General features: G+C 43.1%; 2 protein-coding genes and 1 long non-coding RNA gene across 3 annotated transcripts in view; 1 reads left to right on the top strand and 2 right to left on the bottom strand.

Annotated features, from left to right (window-relative positions):
* The window catches only part of LOC309837070, a 71,713-nt gene that overhangs the window by 12,829 nt on the left and 33,433 nt on the right, over positions 1-25,451 (top strand). The window lies entirely within an intron of this gene.
* LOC309836977 (putative protein BRICK1) lies at positions 10,616-10,819 on the bottom strand (the record flags this gene model as incomplete). Its single annotated transcript, XM_082677221.1, has 1 exon — positions 10,616-10,819. The coding sequence occupies one exon, from the start codon at positions 10,817-10,819 to the stop codon at positions 10,616-10,618; it is 204 nt and encodes a 67-aa protein (XP_082533347.1).
* CHST4 (carbohydrate sulfotransferase 4) lies at positions 13,697-14,872 on the bottom strand (the record flags this gene model as incomplete). The annotated part of the gene is made up of 1 exon (XM_082677523.1): positions 13,697-14,872. One exon carries the CDS (start codon positions 14,870-14,872, stop codon positions 13,697-13,699), a length of 1,176 nt encoding a protein of 391 aa, XP_082533649.1.

Raw genomic sequence — 25,451 nt, forward strand, 5'->3', positions numbered from 1 at the left:
CCCAATGCAGCCAAAAATAAATAAATAAAAATAAGTACATTTATAAAAAACAAAAAGAAAAACACTATTCTTTCCTCATTGAATCATCTTGGCACCCTTTGAAAGATCATTTGACCATTTATGCATGGCTTGATTGATCTATTCCATTGATCTATTTGTATGTCTTCATACTACTACTACATTGCCTTTTTTTTAAAAATAAATTTATTTACTTATTTTTCGGCTGCGTTGGGTCTTCGACGCTGTGCACGGGCTTTCTCTAGTAGCGGTGAGCAGGGACTACTCTTTGTTGCGGTGTGTGTGCTTCTCACTGCGGTGGCTTCTCTTTGTTGTGGAGCACAGGCTCTAGGCACACGGGCTGCAGTAGTTGTGGCTCATGGGCTCTAGAGCACAGGCTCAGTAGTTGTGGTGCACGGGCTTATTTGCTCCGTGGCACATGGGATCTTCCCGGACCAGGATTCGAACCCATGTCCCCTGCATTGGCAGGCGGATTCTTAACCACTGCCCCACCAAGGAAGTCCCCACATTCTCTTAATTTCTGTAGCTCTGTAGTAAATTTTGAAATCAGAACTTTGTTTTTTCCCACAGTATTTTAGTATCAGCTTGTCAGTTTCTGCAAAAAAAGCCACCTGGGATTTTGATAGGGATTACATTGAATGTGTAGGTCAGCTCGGGGAGTATTACCCTTTTAGCAGTATTAAGTCTTCTTCTCTATGAACATAGGCTATTTTTCCATTTATTCAGATCTTTTTATTTCTTTCAACAGTTTTTTATACTTTTCAATATACAGGTTTTACATTTCTTTTGTTAAATTTATTACTAAGTACTTTATTTTTGATGCTATTGTAAATTAAATTGTTTTTTGATTTCATTTTTGAATTGTTTGCTAGTATGTAGAAGTAGAATTGGTGTTTGTTTATTCATCTTGTATCCTGCAACCTTGCTAAACTCCTCTATTAGTTCTAATATTTTTTTAGTGGATTCCTTAGGATTTTCTATATATAAGATAATGTTATCTGCAAATAAAGATCATTTTACTTCTTCCTTTTCGATCTGTATGCCATTTCTTTCTTGCTCAATTGCCCTGGATAGAATCTCCAATATATTATTGAATAAAAGGGTGAGAATGGACATCTTTGTCTTGTTCCTGGTCTTGTGGGGGGAAGTATTCATTTCTTCACCATTATGATATTAGCTGTGAGTTTTTTATAGATGTCCTTTGTTTCAGTTTAAGGAAGTTCCCTTCTATTCTTAGGTTACTGAGTATTTTTAATCATGAAACGTTTTTGGATTTTTGTCAAATGCTTTTTTTTTTTTCTTGCACCTATTGAGATGATCAAATGGTTTTTGTCCTTTATTCTATTAATGTGGTGCATTAAATTAATTGATTTTCCAATGTAAAATCAACCTTGCATTCCTAGGATAATTCCCACTTAGTTATGGTGTATAATTCTCTTTATATACTACTGCATTCAGTTGACTAGTATTTGTTGAGGCTTTTGCATCCATATTCATAAGAGATATTGGTATGTAGGTTTTTTTGGTAACATGTCTTTCTGGTTTTTGTATCAGAGTAAACTGGCTTCATAGAACGAATTGAGAAGTGTTTCCTCCTCTCCTATATTTTGGAAGAGTTTGAGAGGATTCATATTAATTCTTTAAATGTTTCATGAAATTCACCAGTAAAGTCATCTGGGCTTGGGATTTTCTTTGGGGGAAGTTTAAATTACTAATCCAATCTCTTTACTAGTTATAGGCCTTTCCAGACTTTCTGTTTCTTCTTTAGTTGATTCTGGTAGTTTGTGTCTTCCTAGGACTTTGTCCATTTCGTTTGTTATATAATTTGTTGGCATATGTTTCTTCATGGTATTCTCTTATAATTCTTTTTTTTCCTGTAAGGTCAGTAGTAATGTCCCCTCTTTCATTTCTGATTTTAGTGATTTTAGTCTTCTCTCTTCTTGGTCAGTCTAGCTAAAAGTTTGTCAGTTTTGTTGATCTTTTCAAAGAATGAAATTAGGTTTTATTTTTTCTTTTCTTTTTTTTCCCCTCCTGTTCTCTATTTCGATAATTTCCACTCTAATTTTTATTGTTTTCTTCTTTCTGCTTGCTCTGGGTTTTGTTTGCTTTTTTTCCCCCCTGTTACTTAAGGTGGAAATTTAGTTTATTGATTTGAGATCTTTCTTTTTTTTTTTTAACATTGGCATTTATAGCTAAAAATTTCCCTCTGAGCACTGTTTTAGCTCCATCCTATAAGTTTTGGTATTTTGTGTCTTCATTTTTATTTATTTATTTATTTTTTAAACATTTTATAACTCTCTTATTGATATTCTCTGTTGGATGAGATGTTGTCAACATACCTTCCTTTAATTCCTTAAATATGGTGTCCTTTAGTTCTTTGAACATATTTACAATAGGGGCTTTGAAGTTTTTGTTAAGTTCAACATCTAGGCCCCCACCAAAGCAGTTTCTGTTGCCTACTTTTTTTTTCTTCTTGTCATGGGTCATATTTTCCTGTTTCTTTGCATGTCTCATAATTTTTTTGTTGAAAATGGAACATTGCTACAATAATATGTTGTAGCAACTCTGGATTTTGATCCCTCTCTCACCTGGGGCTTGTTTTCTTATTTATTTCTTCAGTGACTTGCCTGGACTAGTTCACAGAATTCTATCAATATTTTCTCCACAGTGTGTAGTCTCTGATGTTGCTCCTCAAATAGTGAAGCTTTGACTATGTGCACAGTCTTCTGACCACCAGGGATTATTGTGGTTTTAGCAGTGCTCTCTTTCCCTGGTCTCCCTGTTAAGCTGCTAGGTGACCTGACTTTACTGTAACACTCACAGCCTTTAGCCTCCAGTAATTGCTAGCTGACTGCTCTGTTGTTTTTGGCAAAGTCTGGGGCATAAATTGTTCCACAGTGTGATCCAGCTAAAGTCAGACCCCTTTGTGGGGGCAGTCTTTGAGGCTTGCTCTGAGCTCAGAAAGGCCCTTCTTATCTGTCTCTTTCCCTGGTTTACTCTCTTAAACTTCTAGCTGGGCTACTATTTTGTTTGTTGCTGCTAGTTTAATGGAGCTAAGAGCCTCCTCTTAGCTGTTTACCACGAAAATCTCCATTGTTTTTGACAATACCCTTATGCATGAACTTCCCCACATTGTCTTCCCAATAAAGTATGTCCTCTTTGGGAGAGCTACTGAGCTCTCTGTTCTTTTTTTTTTTTTTTTTTAAATTTATTTTTGGCTGCGTTGGGTCTTCGTTGCTGCGTGTGGGCTTTTCTCTAGTTGTGGCGAGTGGGGGCTACTCTTTGTTGTGGTGCTCAGGCTTCTCATTGCAGTGGCTTCTCTTGTTGTGGAGCACGGGTTCTAGGCACGTGGACTCAGTAGTTGTGGCTCGCGGCCTCTAGAGTGCAGGCTCAGCAGTTGTGGCACATGGGCTTAGTTGCTCCGCGGCATGTGGGATCTTCCCGGACCAGGGATTGAACCCGTGTCCCCTGCATTGGCAGGCGGATTCTTAACCACTGTGCCACCAGAGAAGTGTCTGAGCTCTCTGTTCTTATGGGCTCCCTCTCCCCCACCTTCCAACAGAATGCCTGTACTACTGCATTAGAGTAGGGCATGGGCAGGGACTGTTGTCCACTTCTTCTGAAGTGATAAACCTGGGTTGCTCCATGAGTGGGGCGTTGGATGTGGATGGCAGCCCCTAGTCTTTTGGGCTTGCCCTCCTGGCATGGAATCTATGAGTGAGCTGGGGTGGGGGCAATTGGGACCCAATATTCTCAGCTTTCTGTGCCTAGGTAAAACTTCCACCCTATGAGTGGGACCTGGGATTTGGAAGGGAGTCCCAGTCCAGGCCCCTGCCAGAAAAAGGGATGACATGCTGGCCACTTGCCCTTCCTTGGGTGAAACCATACTCCTAGACTAGGAGCTGAAGGGAAAGGGAGTCCTGTCTTCTTTGACCTCCCTGCTTGAAGTAGAACTTATGTCACAGTGAGCTGGGAGGAGATAGAATCAGACAGTGGCTCAAATACCATAGACTCTTACTGTTCTTATCAAGATTTACTAAGCTTTCTTGAATAAATGTTTCTCCACCTTCTGTATACTCTTAGGACAATATCCAGAGATTTTAAATGGTTGGTTTTTTAAAAAATAATTTTCACTAGTTAAATATTTCAGTGGGGAGATGAGCTTCTCACGCTGCCATTCCAGAAGTGTGGTCACCTTAGGCGTTTTATTTCCCCATCATGTTTTAGTATGAAAAATTCTAAACAGCAAAGTTGGAAGAATTTCACAGTGAATACCCATATTCTCCTTACTAAGATTCTACCATTAACATTTTGTTATAATTGTTGTATCATATCTGTCCATTTATCTATCATTCACTCTGATGTATTTTTGGATGCAATGCAAAGTAAGTTGCAGACATCAGTAACTTCTAAATTCTCTCACATGTGTATCATTAACTAGAATTCAATATTTGTTTGCAGTTTTTTTTTCTTTTGAGGTAACTTTTGCATACAATGAAGTACATAAATCTTAAGTGTACAGTCATTGAGTTTTGATAGATTCATGCACCTGTGCAACCCAAACTCCTGTCAGGGTATGAAACATTTCTATCACCCAACAAAGTTCCCTCATATCTCTTCCCCATCAATCACCATGACCTCCCAGCCCTCAGAGGCAACCACTGTTATTATTTTTTTCTACCGTATATTAGTTTTTTCCTGGTCTACAACTGTACATATTAAGAAATCATATAATATGAACTCTTTCATGTAGAACTTCTTTCACTTAGCCTAATGCTTTTGCGAGGCATCCATGCTGCATGTATCAACTATTAATATTATTACTGAATAGTATCGCATGATATGAGTTTACCAACTTATTTATCCATTCTCCTTTTTACAGTCACCTGGGCTATAATTTACTGGAGGACTTTAGGTGGAGAATTGGCATCTAATTTACCCTTTAGATAGGTCATTCTGGTTAGTAAATGGGAGGTGAACTATGAGAGCAGGGCAAGAAGAGGCCTGTTAGGAGGTTCTGGCAGCAGTTCAGGTGAGATTTGAAGTTGGTTTGGATGAACATTGTAGCAGTGCAGATGTTGAGTGGAGATGGTCTGATTCAGGGTACATTTTGGAAGTCAAGCTAACAGGACTTGCTGATGGACAGGATTGTGGAAAGTGAAAGAAAAGAAAGAATCAAAGGTGACTCTATTCCCCCAAGACATTCATTAAATAAAATTTTGCCATTATGAGGGTGGAGAGGCAATAAAAAAAACAAGCCATAAATTTTCTGCTTGGAGATTTGGCTAAGAAACAGTTGCAAGGCAATCACTAAGCAAATATTTGCCAATTGCATCCAGAAGGCAATTGGTTAGTTCATACACCTTGTGAACACATGCAGCTCTTTAGACAACCAGCATAATTTGCAGCTTCTCTTGCTATGATAATATGTATCACTATACATATATATATATATTTTTTGCGGTACGCGGGCCTCTCACTGTTGTGGCCTCTCCCATTGCGGAGCACAGGCTCCGGACGCGCAGGCTCAGCGGCCATGGCTCACGGGCCCAGCCGCTCCGCGGCATGTGGGATCTTCCCTGACTGGGGCACGAACCTGTGTCCCCTGCATCGGCAGGCGGACTCTCAACCACTGCGCCACCAGGGAAGCCCTTGTATCACTATTAGAAATACAATTCAACTTAATTTTTGAATCTCTGCTTTATCCACCCTCCCACCTGCCACCCCACTTGACCTAGCACTTCAGAGCTGTTGGCTTTAAGATTCAACTTCCCTTATTTCACTCAGACAGGAAACTCTTAAATGTTGGTTATTTCTTATCTGAATCTTTAAATATGTCACTGTGTTTCTGTGATTGGCCTTTTAAAAAGTATTACATAAAGACTGATCCCTTTACATAAAATGAGGCTGAGATCAAGCTTTCGTTTATTAAACAAATATTTATTGTGTGCCTACTAGATGCTAGGAACTGTGCTAGGCATTGGTTATACCACGGTGAGTAAGATAAGACTGCTCTCAAAGAGCTCAAAGAACACATAAATTGGGCAGTTTTTTTTTAAACATCTTTATTGGAGTATAATTGCTTTACAATGGTGTGTTAATTTCTGCTTTATAACAAAGTGAATCAGTTATACATATATTCCCATATCTCTTCCTTCTTGCGTCTCCCTCCCTCCCACCCTCCCTATCCCACCTCTCTAGGTGGTCACAAGGCACCGAGCTGATCTCCCTGTGCTATGCAGCTGCTTAAATTGGGCAGTTTTATTACAGTGTGATAAATACTATAATAGAAAGCATGTAAAAGTGGCATTCAAGGGCTTCCCTGGTGGCGCAGTGGTTGAGAGTCTGCCTGCCGATGCAGGGGACGCGGGTTCGTGCCCCGGTCCGGGAAGATCCCACATGCCGCGGAGCGGCTGGGCCCGTGAGCCATGGCCGCTGAGCCTGCGCGTCCGGAGCCTGTAGCTCCACAACGGGAGAGGCCACAGCAGTGAGAGGCCCGCGTAACGCAAAAAAAAAAAAAAAAAAAAAAGTGGCATTCAACAGAGGCTTAAGGATCAAGCCAGGAAAAACTTCCAGAGGGTATGTTTTAGTTGAGAACTGAGGGATCAAAAAAATGAGCCAGAGAAGTTGAAGGTGGGACAGAACAGGGTATTCCGGGTGGGAGAAGCAGCATGATCTAAGATCCAGACATGGTACATTGGTAGAACTTCACATTTGAGACGGGGGAAGTGGAGTCTAAGAGGGAGTTATTAGAGAAGGATGCAAGGGACGGATCTTGAAAGGCTTTCTAAACCTGAAAGTCCTTGTGGAGGGGGGAAAGGGTTGCAGGTGAGTGTTGAAGTGATCATAAATTGATGGGGGTGATTATAACTGCCTGTGAACTAAGCTGCCCTCATGTGATTTTCTCCATTCAGAATTCGCCTGCTTGGGCTTGGGAGAAGGCAAGGAGAAGGCAGAGTGCTGGGAACATCCAGGGTTATGAGTGCTGAAGATAATTCAGCATTTCTCCAACTGCTCTTTCTCTAAACATTCTACTGACAGATGTTAACAGGATGAAAACATCCTTGGTCAAAGAAGTTTGGGAGAACTGCTATATACTCTAATCCCTTCTTAATATACACATAAACATATTTGAAGTTCTGAGGGTCTCACATTTGAAAACCCAGTTAAATTTAGTGTAGTCAACTTTTTAAAGCTTATTTGCATCTAGAATGGCCTGTGTGTGTGTGTGTGTGTGTGTGTGTGTGTGTGTGTTGCATCTGCTAAGGTCTCATAGTTTGGTTCATGATGGATCAGATAATCATTCACCTTACCACTACATAAAATAATAGGAGCCTTTATTTCTTTTCATTCAGCATGTTTAAATTATAGGCAGTTAGTCATTTAAGTCCACATTGATTTAGGGTAGAGCAATGGCTAACTTTTTCTGAAACGTACCTCATTCTTTATGAACCTATTTTACGTTCCTATTCCATTTGTTACCAACTCTTGTCATAAATTTAAAAAACAAACAAAGCATAAACTAGCTTCCTTATTTTTCATCCAGGATCATAAGAAGCCAGTGTGAAAATTGGCAAGGAAAGCTGGACCATGCCAAATGGTTAGGATTAGGGCTGGCGGGGAGGACAGCAGTCAAGAATTACTTGTATTATTATTTTACTAATAATAATAACCAGCGTTTTCACGGTCTTTACAGTTTACAGATTACACTTATATGCGTTATTTTACATAATCACATTCAATTATTGATGAGCAGGGTACAGCTATCATTGGTGAGAGCAAGGAACATAATTTGGGGAGATGACAAATGAAAAGACATGTTGAGGAAAAGAAAGATAGGAGCTGGGTGGGAAAGGAGTTTAAAAAATACTAGGGACGGTAGTCTAAAGCATGCATTCCCAATGGAGGTGAAAATTACCAAGGGGGTGAAAAGCAGTTTTGGGGAGGCCAAAAAAAAAAGAGTAGATATTATGGTGGTTTGTGACCCTCCAAAGGGCCACCATACAAAAACAGACATGCAGTGTATTTACGGTATTAACATTTCATGGCAGAGGTGCAATTAGGGAAAAAATGTCTAAAAAAGCTTGTTGAGGGTGAGGGGGTGATAATAAAAAAAAGGTTGAGGAGCTGTGATGTAAACTCTGTGGTGCCCATGGAACTTTTTGACGTTTGTCAGTGATTCTTCTGTTCTCCGACATGTTAGACAACTCATTTGTCTAGCACAGTGTCTGCTCATGGCTTCATTTGTCTGCCCATCTTCCCCAAGGCCCTAAATGACCATGTTTTGCCCCTTTAAACTCTTCTCTTCAAGCTACAGCTGACTGAACTAGGGTGGATGCAAGCAAAGACCGGTTAAGGCATAGATTGCCCAGTGCGTGACCGGGAAGCCTGGCTGCACTCACTTCCTCTCATCAGACTTCCATGGTGCTGTATTGGTGTAACGTCTCCTCCACTTCTCCCTTTCAGTTGACTTGAGTGGGTATCAAAAGAGCCCAGGTTATGACATCTCCCCAGTCAAGACGCTTTCAATCTCATTTGAGTGAGATTGAATGTAATTGGATGAAGATGGAAGAGAAATTTATTTGAATCATTAGCTCTTTGTCCTTTGTATACTAATCATATATTAGTTAAGGGAGGGCTTTCCTGTACATTGTAGGTTTAGCAGCACTCTAGGCCCCTCCCCAGTAGATTCCAGAAACACCCCCCTCCCAAAGTGTGACAACCAAAAATGTCTCTAGGCGTTGCCAAATGTCCACTGGGGGGCAAAGTCACCTCTGGTTGAGAACTACAGATATTGAGAAACTAGAATATCAGAAAATTATCAATCTCCTAATGGTATCATTATGATCAGAAATGCCATAAAGGGTTTGTGATCTGCTGTTAAACATCACCTTAATAAGGATGTTACCAGAAATTATGGAAGACAGTCCTTGAGAGCCGAGACCAGTGTTGTTACCAAGATATTCACAGCTAACAATAGTGAGCAGCAGATGCTTTCTAAGCATGTTCCGTGTATTAACTCATTAGTTCTCCTGGCAACTCCAAGGAGTTGGTACGACTATTATTCTACCCACCCTACAGGTAAGGGAACTGAGACATGAGATGTTAAGGGACTTGCTGAGGTCACCCAACTGGTGATAGCAAAGTCACCCAGGCAACCCAGTTCTAGAGCCCACATTCTTTTTAAATTTATTTATTTTTGGCTGCGTTGGGTCTTCGTTGCTGTGCACGGGCTTTCTCTAGTTGTGGCGAGCAGGGGCTACTCTTCATTGCGGTGCGCAGGCTTCTCATCATGGTGGCTTCTCTTGTTGCAGAGCACGGGCTCTAGGCGCGTGGGCTTCAGTAGTTGTGGCACACAGGCTCAGTAGTGGTGGCTCGCGGGCTCTAGAGCACGTGCTCAGTCGTTGTGGCGCACAGGCTTAGTTGCTCTGTGGCATGTGGGATCTTCCCGGACCAGGGCTAGAACCCATGTCGCCTGCATTGGCAGGCAGATTCCCAACCACTGCGCCACTGGGGAAGCCCCCAATTAGGCATTTCAGGCCATTATGTTTTCTCTAGACATGAAAGAGCTCATTCCCCAAACCTAATTACTAGCCCTGAGAAATTTAGATCAAATTCATCCCTCATCTATGTTCAAACTCATCCTTAGATCTCATGCAGCTCAATAGGCTTGGGAGGCAAACAAATGCCTTCCTATTTGGGGGTTGGGGGCTGGAACAGATACCTCCAAAGTGGAAAGGCTGTTTTGCAGAGCACAGTCCTCTATACCCATCATGGGTTCTCAGCTCCCCGAATTCCCCATGTTTCATAACTGAGTGTACTGCCACTCGCATCCCTGAACTCTGGTGCCAGCCGCCTGAGCGCTTCAATAGGAGATGTTCCATTGCTCTCTAAGTCTCGCTCAGCACTGGGTCAGAGTTTTATTTATTTATCTATTTATTTTAAAGTTGAGGAGTTTATTAGGGAAATATGAAAGGTTAAGACACCTCAAGTGACAGAAAGAAAACTCTGAAAATGTCCCTTTTCAAGCCAAGTGGAGGCCTGGCCTTGACCTTCCCAAAAGGACAAGAAACTGATGGGTTAGCAACAACATTCTCTGGCAGCCACCTCACCAGGGCTCCTCAGCCAGGAATGCTTCCCACCCCTGGCCAAAGTTGGGGAGGAGACAGACTATTTATAGAAGCAATGCAGAGGCAATGAGAGCTGTAAGGAAAGGCTGAGAGAGAGAGAGAGAGAAAGGTGGGGAGGACCTGGACAGAGTCTCAGGCTTTTGGCTCTTAGCGCCTCAAATGTGTTGACAAGTAGTTGTACAAAGTGTTACTGAAGAGGTAAAGTGCCTACTGTTGTTTCTGAGAGTTCCCCTGGACTCCTTCCCACGCGCCACATCACACTGCTGGGTGTACATGGCAGAGCACAAAGGTCACAGTTTTGAAATAAAGAAAAACAAGAATAAGCCCTGTTGTTCTTTAAGGAGAGAGGAAGGAACTGAAGACTGCTGGGGCCTTTCCCACGAGGCCTTTTTGTTCTGCAAAAGCAACTTCCTAGCAGCAGCATGGCACAATTATAGGTGAGAGTCTCACCGCTTGTCACCCTCGCTTCATTCAGTGTACTCTATTCTCTGTTCAAGAGCTGTCAGTTTCTCGTTTAGTGTTGCGAGTCTTGAGTGGAGAAAGTCTGCGATATCAAACGAGTGGAGAAAGTCTGCGATTTTCTTGCTGCTGCTGGTGATGACCTCAATGTACTCCCAGCTCGCCCCGTCCTGGTGAACCTCGCGCTGCACTGGATCCTCTTGTCCCACCATGGCCGCTGCCTAAGGAAGCGCGACTAGGTCAGAGTTTTAGAGGTTATGTAGCATGATTTTATACTGCACAGTTTTATGTTATATAAAAGTGCCATTATAGTATTGTTAAATATTCTCTAAACATTTTTGGGCAGGGTGCAATTTGAGGTTAAGGATAAGATGCTACAAACAAATAGAAATTAACTTAGACCAGAACTGTCCAATAGAACTTTTGCAGTGATGGAAATGATTTATATCTGTGCTGTCTGGTACAGTAGCCACTAGCCACACGTTGCTATTGAGTACTTGAAAGATGGCTAATGCAACTGAAGAACTGAATTTTATTTTAATTCTAACTTATTTAAATCTAAACAGCTGCCAGTGGCTCCTATATAGGGTAGTGTATAGGCTGTCTTTCAAGAGGATGGCTACTAGCTGTCTGGACCTCATCTGACTTAGGACTTGGAATATAGGAAATTTAAAGCTGTTTTAAAGTAGATCTTAAATAAGATCCTGAGATCTCCATGTGGCTAGTCTCTTTCCTTGTCTTGGGACGGGTAACTCATTTGGAGATGGAAAAGCAAGCAGCTCTGTACTCCAGCATCCCACAGAGATGGTTCCTAAGGAAGTTGCTGACTTTAAGACAATTCAGGTAGAGGCTGAAATGTCAGAGGGGAAATCAGAGATGGTCGAGTCTATCACTGTCTCTCCCCCTCACTGGCCCTCTTCACTCTGTTTGCACCCTCACCTACTGCCCTGGCCTTATTTTCAACGTTGGGGAAATTTTCATAGTTTTGGAAGGTTTGGAGAGGCAAGAAGCATTTACCTGGGAGATTCTAGGCTCTCGAGGAGGGTCTAGAGTGGCTTGGGTTTAGGTATTAGGATAAATTCACTCCTTTAAAGCCCATATAAATTAACGTCAAAGACCCAGCTGGCAAAGGTGCCTCCTCAAGCATCTCAGGTGGTGGTGCAGCGCAAGAGCTACTCGGCGGAATGGAGCGGGAGAATTCCCATCTGCCACCAAGGGAGCTTTGTGAAGCGAGGACCATGTCAAAAGTGGGCGTGGGGACAAAAGGAAAGATGAAATAATGGTATCTCAGAATTGAATAAAGTGAAATGTTTCGAAAGTCAGGACCCAGTGGTTCACGCAGTTCCAGACATACAGAGACCTTCCTATTCCTTCCAACCTGAGGACAGCACCTGTGTGAGGAGGAAGCGCTTAGATACTTGGCATGTGCTGAAAAGTCACCTGTCTTGGAACAAGAAGGCAGAGAGTGCTGTTGCCCAGGGCAGGGTGTACCATCGTCAGGCTGGCTGTGGAAGAGTTACACAGAGTCAACTGATAAACATACAGAATCCCAGCCTCTCCTGGGAGATTCCATTTCCAGCAGAGCTGAGGTAGGGCATGGCAAAACACATCTTTAGCAGATGATTCTGATACACAAACTAGATCTGGGGAATCCTGCAAAGATTGGGGGAAACAACTTTTCTTGTTAGGGGAGGTGACCAGGAAGAGCTGAAGAGCACCAATCGTATTATAACCGAGGTCCTCTGGCTGAGGTATGAGATTAAAAGAACTCCAGAACCTAGAGTGATCCACCTGGTATTACTATAGCTTATGCTGCACACAAGAAAGGGCTTAGCTGCTAGCTGTCTACTTTCTACAAATTCTTAAGAGGACAGTGTATCGATCAGTATTGATCAGTTTAGACCTTAGTCCATCATCTGAACCAAACACTGTCTTAACATGTTTTTCTATGTGTGGGTGATAGATAATAATAAAAGATGAGAATATATATATTTATATATATATATGTATAACTGGATCACTTTGCAATACACCTGAAACCAACACAACATTGTGAATCAACTATATTTCAATAAAACGTTTTAAAAATTAAAAAGTAAAATATTCCAGTCAAAAAAATCTGTAAAGATATTTAGGCTCTTAGTTAGGATCCCATAAGAATGAGCATTTACTACTAAGTAATTAGAAAGCATAAAAAGGTACACTCCAAACAGAACCTTATTTTGGAATTTTAGTGTTAACAGATGGCAGCTTCACAGGTTAAAATAGGAAAACACTGAGGGGAACAGATGTCCAAATTGGGCCCAGCCATCCCGTGAACTTAAAAGCTTCCTCTGGGGGCTTCCCTGGTGGCGCAGTGGTTGAGGGTCCGCCTGCCGATGCAGGGGACGCGGGTTCATGCCCCAGTCTGGGAAGATCCCACATGCCGCAGAGTGGCTGGACCCATGAGCCATGGCCGCTGACCCTGCGCGTCCGGAGCCTGTGCACCGCAATGGGAGAGGCCACAACAGTGAGAGGGCCCGCATACCGCAAAAAAAAAAAAAAAAAAAAAAAAAAAAGCTTCCTCTGTTGTGCAGAGATTTTGTTCCATATTTGTGGTAATGGATAGCTGTGATGGCCAAGCTCACAGGTAAGCATCCAACCCTGTTGCCCATTCTCTGAGGGCTCAGAGTTCACATCCCTGTTGAATGTGCTGATGGACTGTTTGGTGGGAGACCTATTTCCCTGGTTTTTCCTGTCTGTCTCCTTTCCCGCCGGGCAAGATGTGGACAGAAGAGTTTATGGATTTACTCCAGTGATACTGCATGGTGCCACATAGGGCCCAGACCACAAAGTCTCTGAGGTATACATAGGTAAGAAGGCCAAGAAGAGAATAAAGACATTACTTCTGCTTTGTTGCTGGATCGTGCCCCTCACATAACGGTCCTAGGTCTCTTCTCTAGATATGAGCAGAGACGCAAAAATTTCTCGACTTGAACATGTTTGGGCACAGCTCATGCTCACGCGTACGCTGACACACACAGTCGAGGCTCAGAAGCTGCCATCAGTTAACGTGGCTGAAGCGGGTGCCAGGTGGAGACAGAGCCTCCTCAGCCCTCTTGGTAGACTTGCTCAGCGGGGCTCCAGGTAGACAGAAGATTCAGCGACAGGTTTTTCTGCTCTTGCTGAGATGTGACAAGGTGGTAGCCCAGCAAATTCATGGTATTCCTGCAGACTTTCTGAAGCCGAGAAACCTTTTCATAAGGCAAGGACCAGCGCCAGGCCTGAGAGACATTGAGGGCATTCCTGGCATTTGTGTGGAAGGCATGCTCACCCATGCCCTTGCCTCGAGTGATGTTGTGCACCCAGGTCTGGAGCTGGGGCAAGAATTTCAACCCTGCATATTCATACATTCGGGCAGTCTGGGCCAGGGGGTCCCGGACCAAGTCCTCATAGCGCACGAGCAAGTAGCGCTGCCTCAGGGCTTTGGGCAAGGACTGCACAGCCTTGTAGATCTCCAGCTGGCTTTGGCAGATGACTTGCATTGCGTAGTAGGGTTGATCCTCCTTTTTGAGTTTCTGCAGATGCTGCCCCATCACAATGTGGGTGTCAATCATGAGTTCCTCCGTGGTGCGTTCTCGGGAACGGAACACCGCCCGGGGGTCCCGGACCAGATGCACAATGTGCAGATTGAGGGAAGGGTCTCTCAGCAGCGGGTAGAGCACCTGCAGTTTGAAGAAACGGACCTCCTTGAGCACCACGTGGCTGTAGGTGCGGCAGGCCTTCTCCACCACCTCAAAGGGCTCTTGATTGCACAGAAGCTTACAGTGAGCCTGGGGTATGATCTTATCTCGCGGGAAGATGTTGCAGGCAGGTGGAGAACACAGGGCCCGGCTGCCTTCCCACTGGAAGAGGCTGGACTGTTTTCGGGGGCCAGGTTTCATGTAGGCATCAAAGACGCTCATGTCACACAGAAAGACGGCCCGTATGAGATCCCGCACTGCCATGTGCAACCTCTGGGGAGTACTTTGTGTGAAGGTCATCCAGACGTGCCAGGCAGGCTCCATCAGGTAGAAGACGTCTGGGTGCTGCCCAAAAAGCTGCCCTACGAAAGAAGAGCCAGAGCGCCACGAAGACAGGATGAGCACGTGCATGTTCGCGGGCTTGGGTTCTTCCTTCATCTGCAGGGAGTTGAAGTTGTGGGAGTACAGAAGGATGAATAGAACAAAGACAGCCATCTGGGAAGCCAGGAACAGTAGTAGCTTCATTTTTGGGGGCGGTGTCATGCTGAAGTAGAAGACCTTCAAGGAACAAGCAGAGGGGCTATGTTAGGCTAATGTTTTGGTATCTGGCTTCCATCCCATTTCTAGCCAAAGCTACTTTCTCCCTGACCCGCACCAAGGGACAATGTAGAATGCTGGAGCCTTCTTGCAATGAATTGCACAAATCCTTCTCGAAATTAATTCCTGTCCCTTGCAGTTAGTGTGTCAATAAGCACTATTTCTTTCTCTTTTTTTTTTTTTTTCTGGTACGCGGGTCTCTCACTGTTGTGGCCTCTCCCGTTGTGGAGCACAGGCTCTGGACGCGCAGGCTCAGCAGCCATGGCTCACGGGCCCAGCCGCTCCGCAGCATGTGGGATCTTCCCGGACCGGGGCACGAACCCGCGTCCCCTGCATCGGCAGGCAGACTCTCAACCACTGCGCCACCAGGGAAGCCCAATAAGTACTATTTCTTTTTAAGCTCGCTCTTTTTAGTCTCTTTACTTCCTCCCTCCTGGTCCTTCTTGTCCATGGAGCTACAAAAATGTGTGAACTCAGCCATATTTCATGAATATAGGGAAAACAGGTTCACCCTGGTGACACACATGTCTTCACACAGGCCATGTAGGCAAAGCTGAACCACAGTCTGACCCAAGTTTTGGTTGAATGCCCCATGATTCCTTCAGAAACTACAGGAGATAAGCTGACTTCTGAGGAGCTGCCTTGAAGCCCGGCCACCCACCCCCATCGTGAGGGATAGTGCCAAGGCCATTTCTCACTACCCTCCTTCATCTCAATTAAGCACAGGACTTTCAATACCCTGAAGGATATGGCTGCAGAGTATAAAACTGCGTGGCTTTGGTTTGGAGTTGTCTCCTCAGTGGCAAAGTACCCGTGGCACCTATCATCTGATCCCCTCTGATTTGGTCTCATCCTGTGGGACTAGGGACATGAGGAGCTGACCCAATGCTGTCCTTGTGTCTGTGTATGTAATAAACTATCTGAATCGATTTGGGTTGAATCGTTGTTGCATTAGCAGCCAACTGTATGAAACTGTGGCAAGCCAACCTAAGAGCTGCAATAGTGATGCTGTGGCCTGTTAGCCACTGTGCTGCTTCTTGGGGTAATGTTTGACCACTTGGCACAACTTACTCAGGGTTCCTCAGTACAGTTGGGCATGTTGTATACTGCCCAACCCTAGGGAATGCCACTTCATCAAGAATTTAAGATATTTATTATTTAACAAAATGTCTGGTAGGTGACAGTTAAGTATCTTGGTTCAGTAGGATAAGTACATTAGGATGGTTTTCCAGTTCTTAGATGTTAAATATCTAGAGAAAGGAATTTCACTTTGTAATTTACACTAAGGCTTAAACAGACTGGTGGCAACGCTGAACTTACTCCCTTCACACCAGGGCTTTGTGTGAAAAGACCACTGTTCCCAGTGCCATGCTAGAATATTATTCCAGGGGAGCTCTTAACTATGGGTTGAGATGACTCTGGATCAATCTGGGTGACTTCCTGACATAAATAACTATTGAGAAATATAATAGATATTTCACATAGTGTAAAATGTTAACAGTAGCAAGGTGCTAATTTGCATATCACTCTATACTCAAGAAATTCTTCCTTCAAGCTTTAATAAAGAAGAGAAAATATGTTTCTAGACAGTAATTGCAGCTGGGTTTAGGATATACTATTCTCCTGGTGATAGGTCTCATCACCAATTTTTTTTAAAGTTTTGAATAGCTAATAGTCACATGGTTCAAATTGTTTTTAAGAGTATCATTATCATGGACATTAAATCAGACTCAGAATTTAAAAGAAGGCTTCCTAAGATTCCACATGCAGGAAGGGAATAAGGACAGTGCTTCCCAGCCTGTAGCCTAGCCTGTCACACTCCAGGTCTTTTACATATTGAATATTAGGTGAGGGGAAATCCTATGACAACAGTTATGTCTCTGGAGGAGACCTATAGTCATAAATTGGAAAATTTCTAGAGCTATTTGTATGACATACTTTTTAAAAGGGTCATAGAATTTTTCTAGGGGAAAGAACACCTAAGAATTTTACCAGCTGCTGAATCAATAATCTCTTCTCTATTTACTGACAGCTAGTATTTATCTACGAGCTGGTGTTTTATCATCACTATACAGTGAAATATATACTTCCAACACCTGTCCTCCATCTGCCCATTTCCCAACTTGCCCCCAAATAGCAACTGGGTTCTTTTTTTTTAGCGGTACGCGGGTCTCTCACTGCTGTGGCCTCTCCCGTTGCGCAGCACAGGCTCTGGATGCGCAGGCTCAGCGGCCATGGCTCACGGGCCCAGCCGCTCCGCGGCATGTGGGATCTTCCCGGACCGGGGCACGAACCCGTGTCCCCTGCATCAGCAGGCGGACTCTCAACCACTGCGCCACCAGGGAAGCCCCTGGGTTCATTTTTTAATGTGTCCTTTCAGTTGCTTTATGCGTACACAAGAAAATTCAAATGTCTATGTATTCTTAATTTTTCCCCTTTTGATAACACAAGAAGTTGCAAGTTATCCACACTGTGCTGCAACTTGCTTTGTTAACAATATGCCTTGGAGAGCTTTCCATGGGAGTACATAAGGCGTTTCCTCATTCCTTTTTACCACTGTGTAGAATTTTATTGTATAGATGTACCACAGTTTATTTAACCAGTGTCCACACTGATGAGCTTTTGGGTTGTTTCCAGTCTTTTGCCATTTCAAAAATTTCAATAATGACCTTTATGTTCATACATCATTATATAAGTATGTAAGCTTACTCCCCAGAAGTGGGATTGCTGAATCAAAGAGTACAGGTATGTGTACCTTTGGGATCTGTTGTCCAGACAGCCTTCATATTGGTCATAAACCATTCTGTGTGTCTAGAAGTCCAGAGATTCTAGAGAGTAAATTTTAGAGGAGGAATCGGGCAGTCACAGATGTGACTCTTGGAGTTTATAGCTTGCTTCCTGAAGAGGTAGAGCATGCTTTGCCAGCCCATGGACTTCCCTTGGAAGTCCCCTGAACCTTCTAGGAAGTGTGTAATGGCCTCAACCAAACCTTGAGTGGCAATGGCCCAGAAACCCCTCTCTTGCATTCATTACAACAATGCATTTCCTCCACATGTGCCAGAAGATCCAGTGAAGATCATCTCTCCTACGTGCCAAAAAAACCCCACTTTGCTGTATGCCAGGAAAATGTCGATAAATGGGAATCCTTGTCTTGGCCCTGAAGGTTAGAATGGGGCCGGCTAAGATATGTTCCTATTCTTTTAAACTTGAGCCCAAGAGGAAATGATTAGAAACTAAGCCATTTTTGACAATGGCTCAAGAATACCCACCCCCCAGCCCCCCAAGTATTGAGGAAATGACTAGCAAGAGATCTTCTCCCAAAGGCAGTTATGAGTATGAAGAAAAGTTTGGAACAAAGATAGGAAATAATGGAGCAAAAGAGAGAGGAAAGAACTTGACCTGTGTATAATTATAAGGATAGAATTTTATATGCAGGGCCTATAATCGGCTCAGGAAAAAGCTAACATTTCCTAGGGTCTAGCAACGTAGACCTTTCAAAAGTACGTCCTCCCTCCCCCTATCTGGCTTTGGGCCAGTTCAGTGTTTGAGAGGGCGAGCATGCTCTGAGCCCTCCTTGCCTGCCAATAGCACCTGGTGTCATGCCCATTCTCTCCCAGAGCTGGAGCCTGGCCTTTGAACTCATCCCCAGTTGTCCTCAGGCTTTAATAGACCACGGTTCTCAGGAATTCCCAAGGAAACACTCCGACTGCTTTCTCTGCTTTTTCTTTCCATGAGCAATTTCCCTGGCCAGAAGGAAAGTATGCTTTTGTAAAGTGAGTCCCATCTCTTGTCACTGGGATCTAGACGCAACCTGGATCTAAGCAACCCATGATGGGGCTGATGAGAACAGTCAGGGGACACTTTAGGGTGGTCTCAGGGAAAGCTTATCCCTGCAGTCCCTGGAATCAGTGGTAGAGGTGGCTCCGGGAAGACAAGGAAACTCAAGGCTTTTCATGGCAGTTTCCTCTATTCTAACCATCATCTCTCCCCAGCTGTCCTATATTAACCTCCTCTGTAGTCCTTGGGGTCAGGAAGCATTTATGAGCGGTCTGTGATGTGACTTCCATCTCAGAGTCCCTAGTCCACCTTCCTGAGTGTTCTTTTTTGGCTATTTGATTGCATGCTTGAACCTGCCCTCCCTGTTATCTAATCCTGAATGTGCTAGCCTGGTCTTGATAGTAAGTGGCCTCTCTCTTCTGTCTCTCATTTCTCCCCCTCAGCTCTCCCCCTCATCCACTGCTGCCTTGAAAAACATCACGAAAGGGTGGTAGTGATGTAGCACCTACTTCAGGCACAGGGACTATGAGGCACCAGGATGGGTGACTCACCCAGCAGCCTGATTACAGAGGGCTGAATTATAGAGGACCCTCAAGTCCATATCGTGTAGCCTATTAGAAACAAAATGATGAATTCTGAGGAAAAAACCAAACATACATCAATTTAAGAGCCCTGGATTCCAGCCGCTGACAAATTTCTAATTTATATTTCCCAGTGAGATTATGCCCCCCAAACCAGAAATTAGAGATGGCAGAAGACATTTGCACAGAGAGAGAGGAGAGCTGGATCGGGGAGACCTGCATCCACACATATAGCTGCAGAACCTGGAAACCTGTGAGATAAGCACCTGGGCAAAGGGTATCCGTACAATAACAAGCTCTAACTAGACTGAAGGGACTTTGCAATTTCTGTGTCTCTAGTAACAACGACAGTGCCTGGCGTCTAGTAGGGGCTCAAGAAACATCTATTGAATGAATGACTGAATGAACACACATTTGTAGCGGTTTTTTTTTTACTATTTGAGGTGCCCTCACTGACCTGGGTAAGGAAAGCAGGACAAGATATTTTTTTTTATTTTGCACATATAAAAGTATTTAACTTCCAATTAGAAGTTCCAGACTTATCCACAGCCTTACAAGATAGAAGTCTCTTCTACCTTGGCTGACTCACTGGTCTCAAATTTAATCTTATTTTACATCTGAACAGGGCTCCACAACTTTGAAAGCCCTTTCAGCCACCGTAATGACAACAGTCCAATTAAATATATAGAACAGTGATGAGCCACACCTGTGTTTCAGAATAAGTGAACTTTAATTAATTGACTCAACGATAGAAATAGCCCCGTCTGATCAGACCCGGATCTTTTGGGTCCCAGGTCTGAGAATTCAGTTATCACACTAAATCTTACCTGAGCTAGAGAAAATCTGTAGCTCCCAGCACCTCCCGTCCCTACTCCCCAACACCTGAGCAGAGGAGAAGCTGCAAGAAGTACAGAGATCCAAAGCCAGCATCTGAATGAGTAAAACACGTCAGGGGGACTAGCTACAAAAATATACATCGGAATAGCCCTACTCACATTCTAGGCTCTTTCTTAACTCTTTTAGGGATAGAGCTGGGTGGGGAGAGGGGAGCTGCTGGCAGGCAGCTTGTGCTTTTCGGGGAAGATTATCCTGGTGATTCTGATTCAACCCCCCACCAACACCTCCCCTCCGCCATCGCCCAGAAAATTCCCAGCTTAGTTGCCCCAGGTTATCTGATACTCCGCCCCAAGAACCTGGGAATAATGGCCCTGCTTTGGAGGTGTAGAGAAAATTCTCTCCTTACCTTGTTAATGGCTTAGGCTTCCCCACTGCTCTAAAGGCTCACTGCTAGCCAAGTTGTGCAGCTTTTGTCCTCTGACTCACCAACTCTCCTCTCAGCTTCCTCCTCCTCCTTGCATCTTGCATAACCATCCCTACTCAGAGCAAATTCCACTGCCTTCTTTCTCTGGCAAAAAATTACCCACCTTCCAAGACAGGGTTAAGAAAGCATCGCTCCCAGAGAGACTTGATATTAGCACCTTTAACCCTGAGATACTCAAGGGGTGGGGAGACTCTGCTGGAGTGGGCGGGGCCCGGAGAAGCAAAGGAGGAAGCATTCTCTCCCACCACTGGGAGGCGATCCTGGAATGTAGATCCCTTGAAGGCAGCTGAATAGGTTAACTACCTTAGGGCAAAGTGGAAAAAGAAAAGGGACCCCAGAAGTAGATGAGGTTGATAGGGAAATCGCAGGACAGTGACAGCCAAAATGGACACAGTGTGAAACCTTGCTCTTATCTCTGCTGCAAAAAGAGGAGAAAACCTGGAAGCGATTTCTGGATTCCACCTTCCTGCTCACTTCACTGGATTTAGGGAGAAAACATTTTTTTTGGCCTCTGTGTCTTATTCAACATCTTCACCCTTCTTGCAGGAGGTAGTAACTAGAGCTATTACATAGATGTAATAACTCGTTTTATGGGAGGACACATATGTATTGGCGTTTAGTTGGGGTACGGGAAAAGAAATTTCCCCCTCAAGAAAAAAACAAGTTATCATGAAAAATTGTATCTTCTTACTAGCTGTGTGTACTCGGGCAAATCACACAACTACTCTGAGCTACTTTACATGATTGTTGTGAGTGTAAAACAATAGGTGAATTTTTATTTTTATTTACTTATTTTTGGCTGTGTTGGGTCTTTGTTGCTGCGCGTGGGCTTTCTCTAGTTGTGGTGAGCGGCGGCTACTCTTCGTTGTGGTACGCGGTCTTCTCATTGCGGTGGCTTCTCTTGTTGTGGAACACAGGCTCTAGGTGCGTGGGATTAGTTGCTCCATGGCACGTGGGATCTTCCCAGACCAGGGATCGAACCTGTGTCCCCTGCATTGGCAGGTGGATTTTTAACCACTGCGCCACCAGAGAAGTCTCGATAGGTGAATTTAAATATATATATATATTTAATTGAAGTGTAGCTGATTTACAATGTTGTGCCAATCTCTGCTCTATAGCAAAGTGACTCAGTTTAGGTGAATTTTTTATTCAATTAAATTAAACTTAGAGCTTCTCTGGTTTTTTCCAGGGAAATTTTTTTCCAGTAAGTTCCAAATAGCAAAACTGGAATCTGCCAGGCACAGGCAATTATTAATATAGCATTTACAGTGTATTTACAACTATTTACATAGCATTTACATTGTATTACAATGTAATCTCGAGATGATTTAAAGTATACAGGGGGATGTGTATAGGTTATATGCATATACTATACCATTTTATATAAGGAACTTGAGCATGGTATCAGCGAGGGTCCTGGAACCAATTCCCTTGCAGATACAGAGGAAGGGTTGATTGTACAGGCAAAAATATGCAGATCAATAAAGGGAAGTCTTCAGGTCAAAGGCCAGATTATATAAAGCAACACACCAGAAGTCCCAAGCCTTGAGTCAGCCACGAAAAATAGCCTGTATAGCTTCCAGGACACTGATTAATTCAGAAACTGTTCGATAAATGTTTACTCCCTTTCACAGAGAGGGGAGATCCAGAAGAGAAGTCGCCTATAGTGTAGCACAGGCACAAACTGACTTCTCTTTCGTGGGCGGCTAAGAGCCTCTTACACTGTATATTCTTGGACTATGTCAGGTAGTCATAGATTCAGCCACTGGATTTGTCACATTATTAACTTCATAATCACTGTGTAATTCACACAGACCTTTATATAGTTCTTTCTTCCTGGAGGCGAGTTTATTGTTGGAATTAAATGGACTGCCACTCCCTGGGGAAGATAGAACCAACATTTCGCTTGGCTCATCTTGGCTATGAGGAAGGAAAAACAAGATGAGGAAGCTCTTTTTACAACATGTACAGGAATAAAGGTAAATTGTGGTGGAGTGTAAAAGCGACTGATTTTGGAGTCAGACGTCTGGGCAAGTCATTCCACCTCTCTGAGCCCTAGAATATCACTGTAAAATAAGGTGTAAAGTATCAGTGTAAAATATATGTTCACCTAATGGAATTCTTGTGAATGTTAGGATTGGATTCATGCATATAACACCCCTAACACAATATTATGACAATAATGAGTTTAAAAGTGGTAGTTATTATAGAATCATAATAACACCTCTTTTTTTCTTTCTCGGCTGTTGGCTTATTTTCCAAGGCCTTGAAAGAGAGAACAGGCAGAGTTGTGTGAGTCCTGGGATAATCTAGGCAGTATATTTGCTGGTTTCAATCAGCTGAGCCCCCTAAGGCCTTATCATAAGCACCATAAGCACCACCTGTGGTGGTGCCTTGTATTGATTTCAGTCGTGTGGCCTTCTCTCCCTTCCTGTTTCTCTCTAGCAGGTGGAAGAGAAATTTCTCTTCCTCGAGGTGACTCCATTGCAGAGACGTAAATTGAAGAGCAAAACTGGGCCGTTGGTAGTTCTGCTTTTATTCTTACTATAAAAGTAATACTTGTTAATTATAAAAAATTTGAAAAATACAAAATGTATAAAGAAGACAACACAAATCTCTTTACATTTTGCTGCCGAGAGAAGAGAACCATTGATCGTTTTTCCCAAGCCTGCAGAAATCTGTATAATTGGGATCACACTGAAAATATAGTTTTGTATTTATTTTTCCTTAGTCTTTAAAACATTTTAAATTATGAAATTAAAATTAAGGTATAAAGGTACAATTTAACAAATGATATAAAGGAACTACCACTCCAAAATAAAACACCCAAAAAACAGAACATTGCCAAAGCTGCCTCAGTATCTCTTCACTCTCACGTCCTCCCCCTTCCCTCATCATTCAGAGGTGACCACTTCCAAGGTAAGCAGCTCCTTATTCTTCCATATAGTTTATCACCTTAAGCAGTACAATTGAATTTTCCCCAAATTGACCTCTTTCTAGGTAGAATTATAGCACATGTATTCTTTTGAGATTTGCTTTTTTCATTTCATTTTATCCTTGTAAGTTTCATCACATTGTTACATACAGTTATGGCTTTTTTTTTATTACTGTGTAATATTCCATGTATAAATATGCCACAATTTGTCCATGCTCATGTTAATGGACATTTGAGTTGTTCATAGTTTGGAACTATGACTGAATATTCTTGACATGTCTCCTGGCACACGTTTATACATGTGTCTCTAATAGAGGCTGGGTCGTGGGGGTTAGATCTGCTTTTTTCACTCACATTATATTGTGAGCATTTACCCATCTCAACACATATTTATGGGAGACATTACTTTGAATGGATTTATCATATGCCAGTATTCCAGGATTCTATTGACAGATGTTTAGATTGTTTCCAATTTTTCCTTATTGCATTTGCATATAATTCTGTGACAAATACAGTGATTTTTTTTTTTTTTTTTGGTTGTGTTGGGTCTTTGTTGCTGTGTGTGGGCTTTCTCTAGTTGCGGCGAGAGGGGGGCTACTCTTTGTTGCGGTGCACGGGCTCTAGGCGCACAGACTTCAGTAGTTGTGGCACGCGGGCTTCAGTAGTTGTGGCTCGCAGGCTCTAGAGCATAGTCTCAGTAGTTGTGGTGCACGGGCTTAGTTGCTCCACGGCATGTGGAATCTTCCTGGACCAGGGATCAAACCCTTGTCCCCTGCATTGGCAGGCAGATTCTTAACCACTGTGCTACCAGGGAAGTCCCAAACACAATGTTCTTAATGATTAATGAAGCACCTCCCACAGTGCTCAGTGCAAGTAGCCATCACACCTCCTTCCTTCGTGTAATACCACAGATCTTAGCCTCTTTAATTTGTGATTCATGAGTCAGTTAGGAAGAACTCCTGGAAAGGCTGGCTGGAAGCAGTCGTTAAGAAATAGGTATTCATGGGACTTCCCTGGCAGTCCAGTGGTTAAGACTTCACACTACCAATGCAGGGGGTGTGGGTTCAATCCCTGGTTGGGGAACTAAGATCCCCTATGCTGTGTGGCACAGCCAAAAAAAAAAAAAAGAAATAGGTAATTAATCGAAAACTCAGGGTATCCAAAACAGAGGGCACTTCCAAAAAGGAATTATGGAGCGTGAAGGTTATGAAAGAAGATCACTGTAGCTACTGCTCCTTCAGAGCTTGCGACAAACCAGGTACTATACTTCACACTTATTTGGGTTATCACATTGTCTTTGCCATGGCCTTAGAAGGTAAATTTCATAATTTCCAAATGATGGAATAGAGGTTTGGAGAAGTTAAATAATGTATCCACAGTTACATGGTTTATAGTGGCAAAATCTGGACTCAACCCCAGGTCTGTTGAAAGCCCAGGCTTACTCATCAGGTAATGTTACCTTCCTACATGACCATGGACCATTTCTTTAAGGCAGCACTGTCCAATAGAACTTTCTGTGGTGAGGAATGTTTTTGCACAAATACAGTGGCAACTACCACTTGTGGACATTGGACACTTGAAATGTGGCTAATGCTACCATTTTGGAAAGTGCAGATAAGTTTGTACAGATCCAGTCCTTTTCTTTTTTTTGTTTTTGCTTTCAATTCTGTTTATTTTTTTAAGTCTGTCTTGAAAATACAAACAATGTGATTAATTGTGCCTTAAACAAAATCAGTGTCTAAACAAATTCAGTATCTAAACACATCTCACCAACGATATTAGGGAAAAGGGAAGGAATTTCAAAACACAGACCAGGAAACAATCACAAAATACAGGTTTAATTACTACTGTTAAAAATTAAAAAAAAAAATTAGAAAAAAGAAACTACCAAGAAAACAATCGTAAGTACTT

This window comes from Grampus griseus (assembly GCF_964374135.1).
Source record: "Grampus griseus genome assembly, chromosome: 19".
In the NCBI taxonomy this organism is placed as follows: domain Eukaryota; kingdom Metazoa; phylum Chordata; class Mammalia; order Artiodactyla; family Delphinidae; genus Grampus; species Grampus griseus.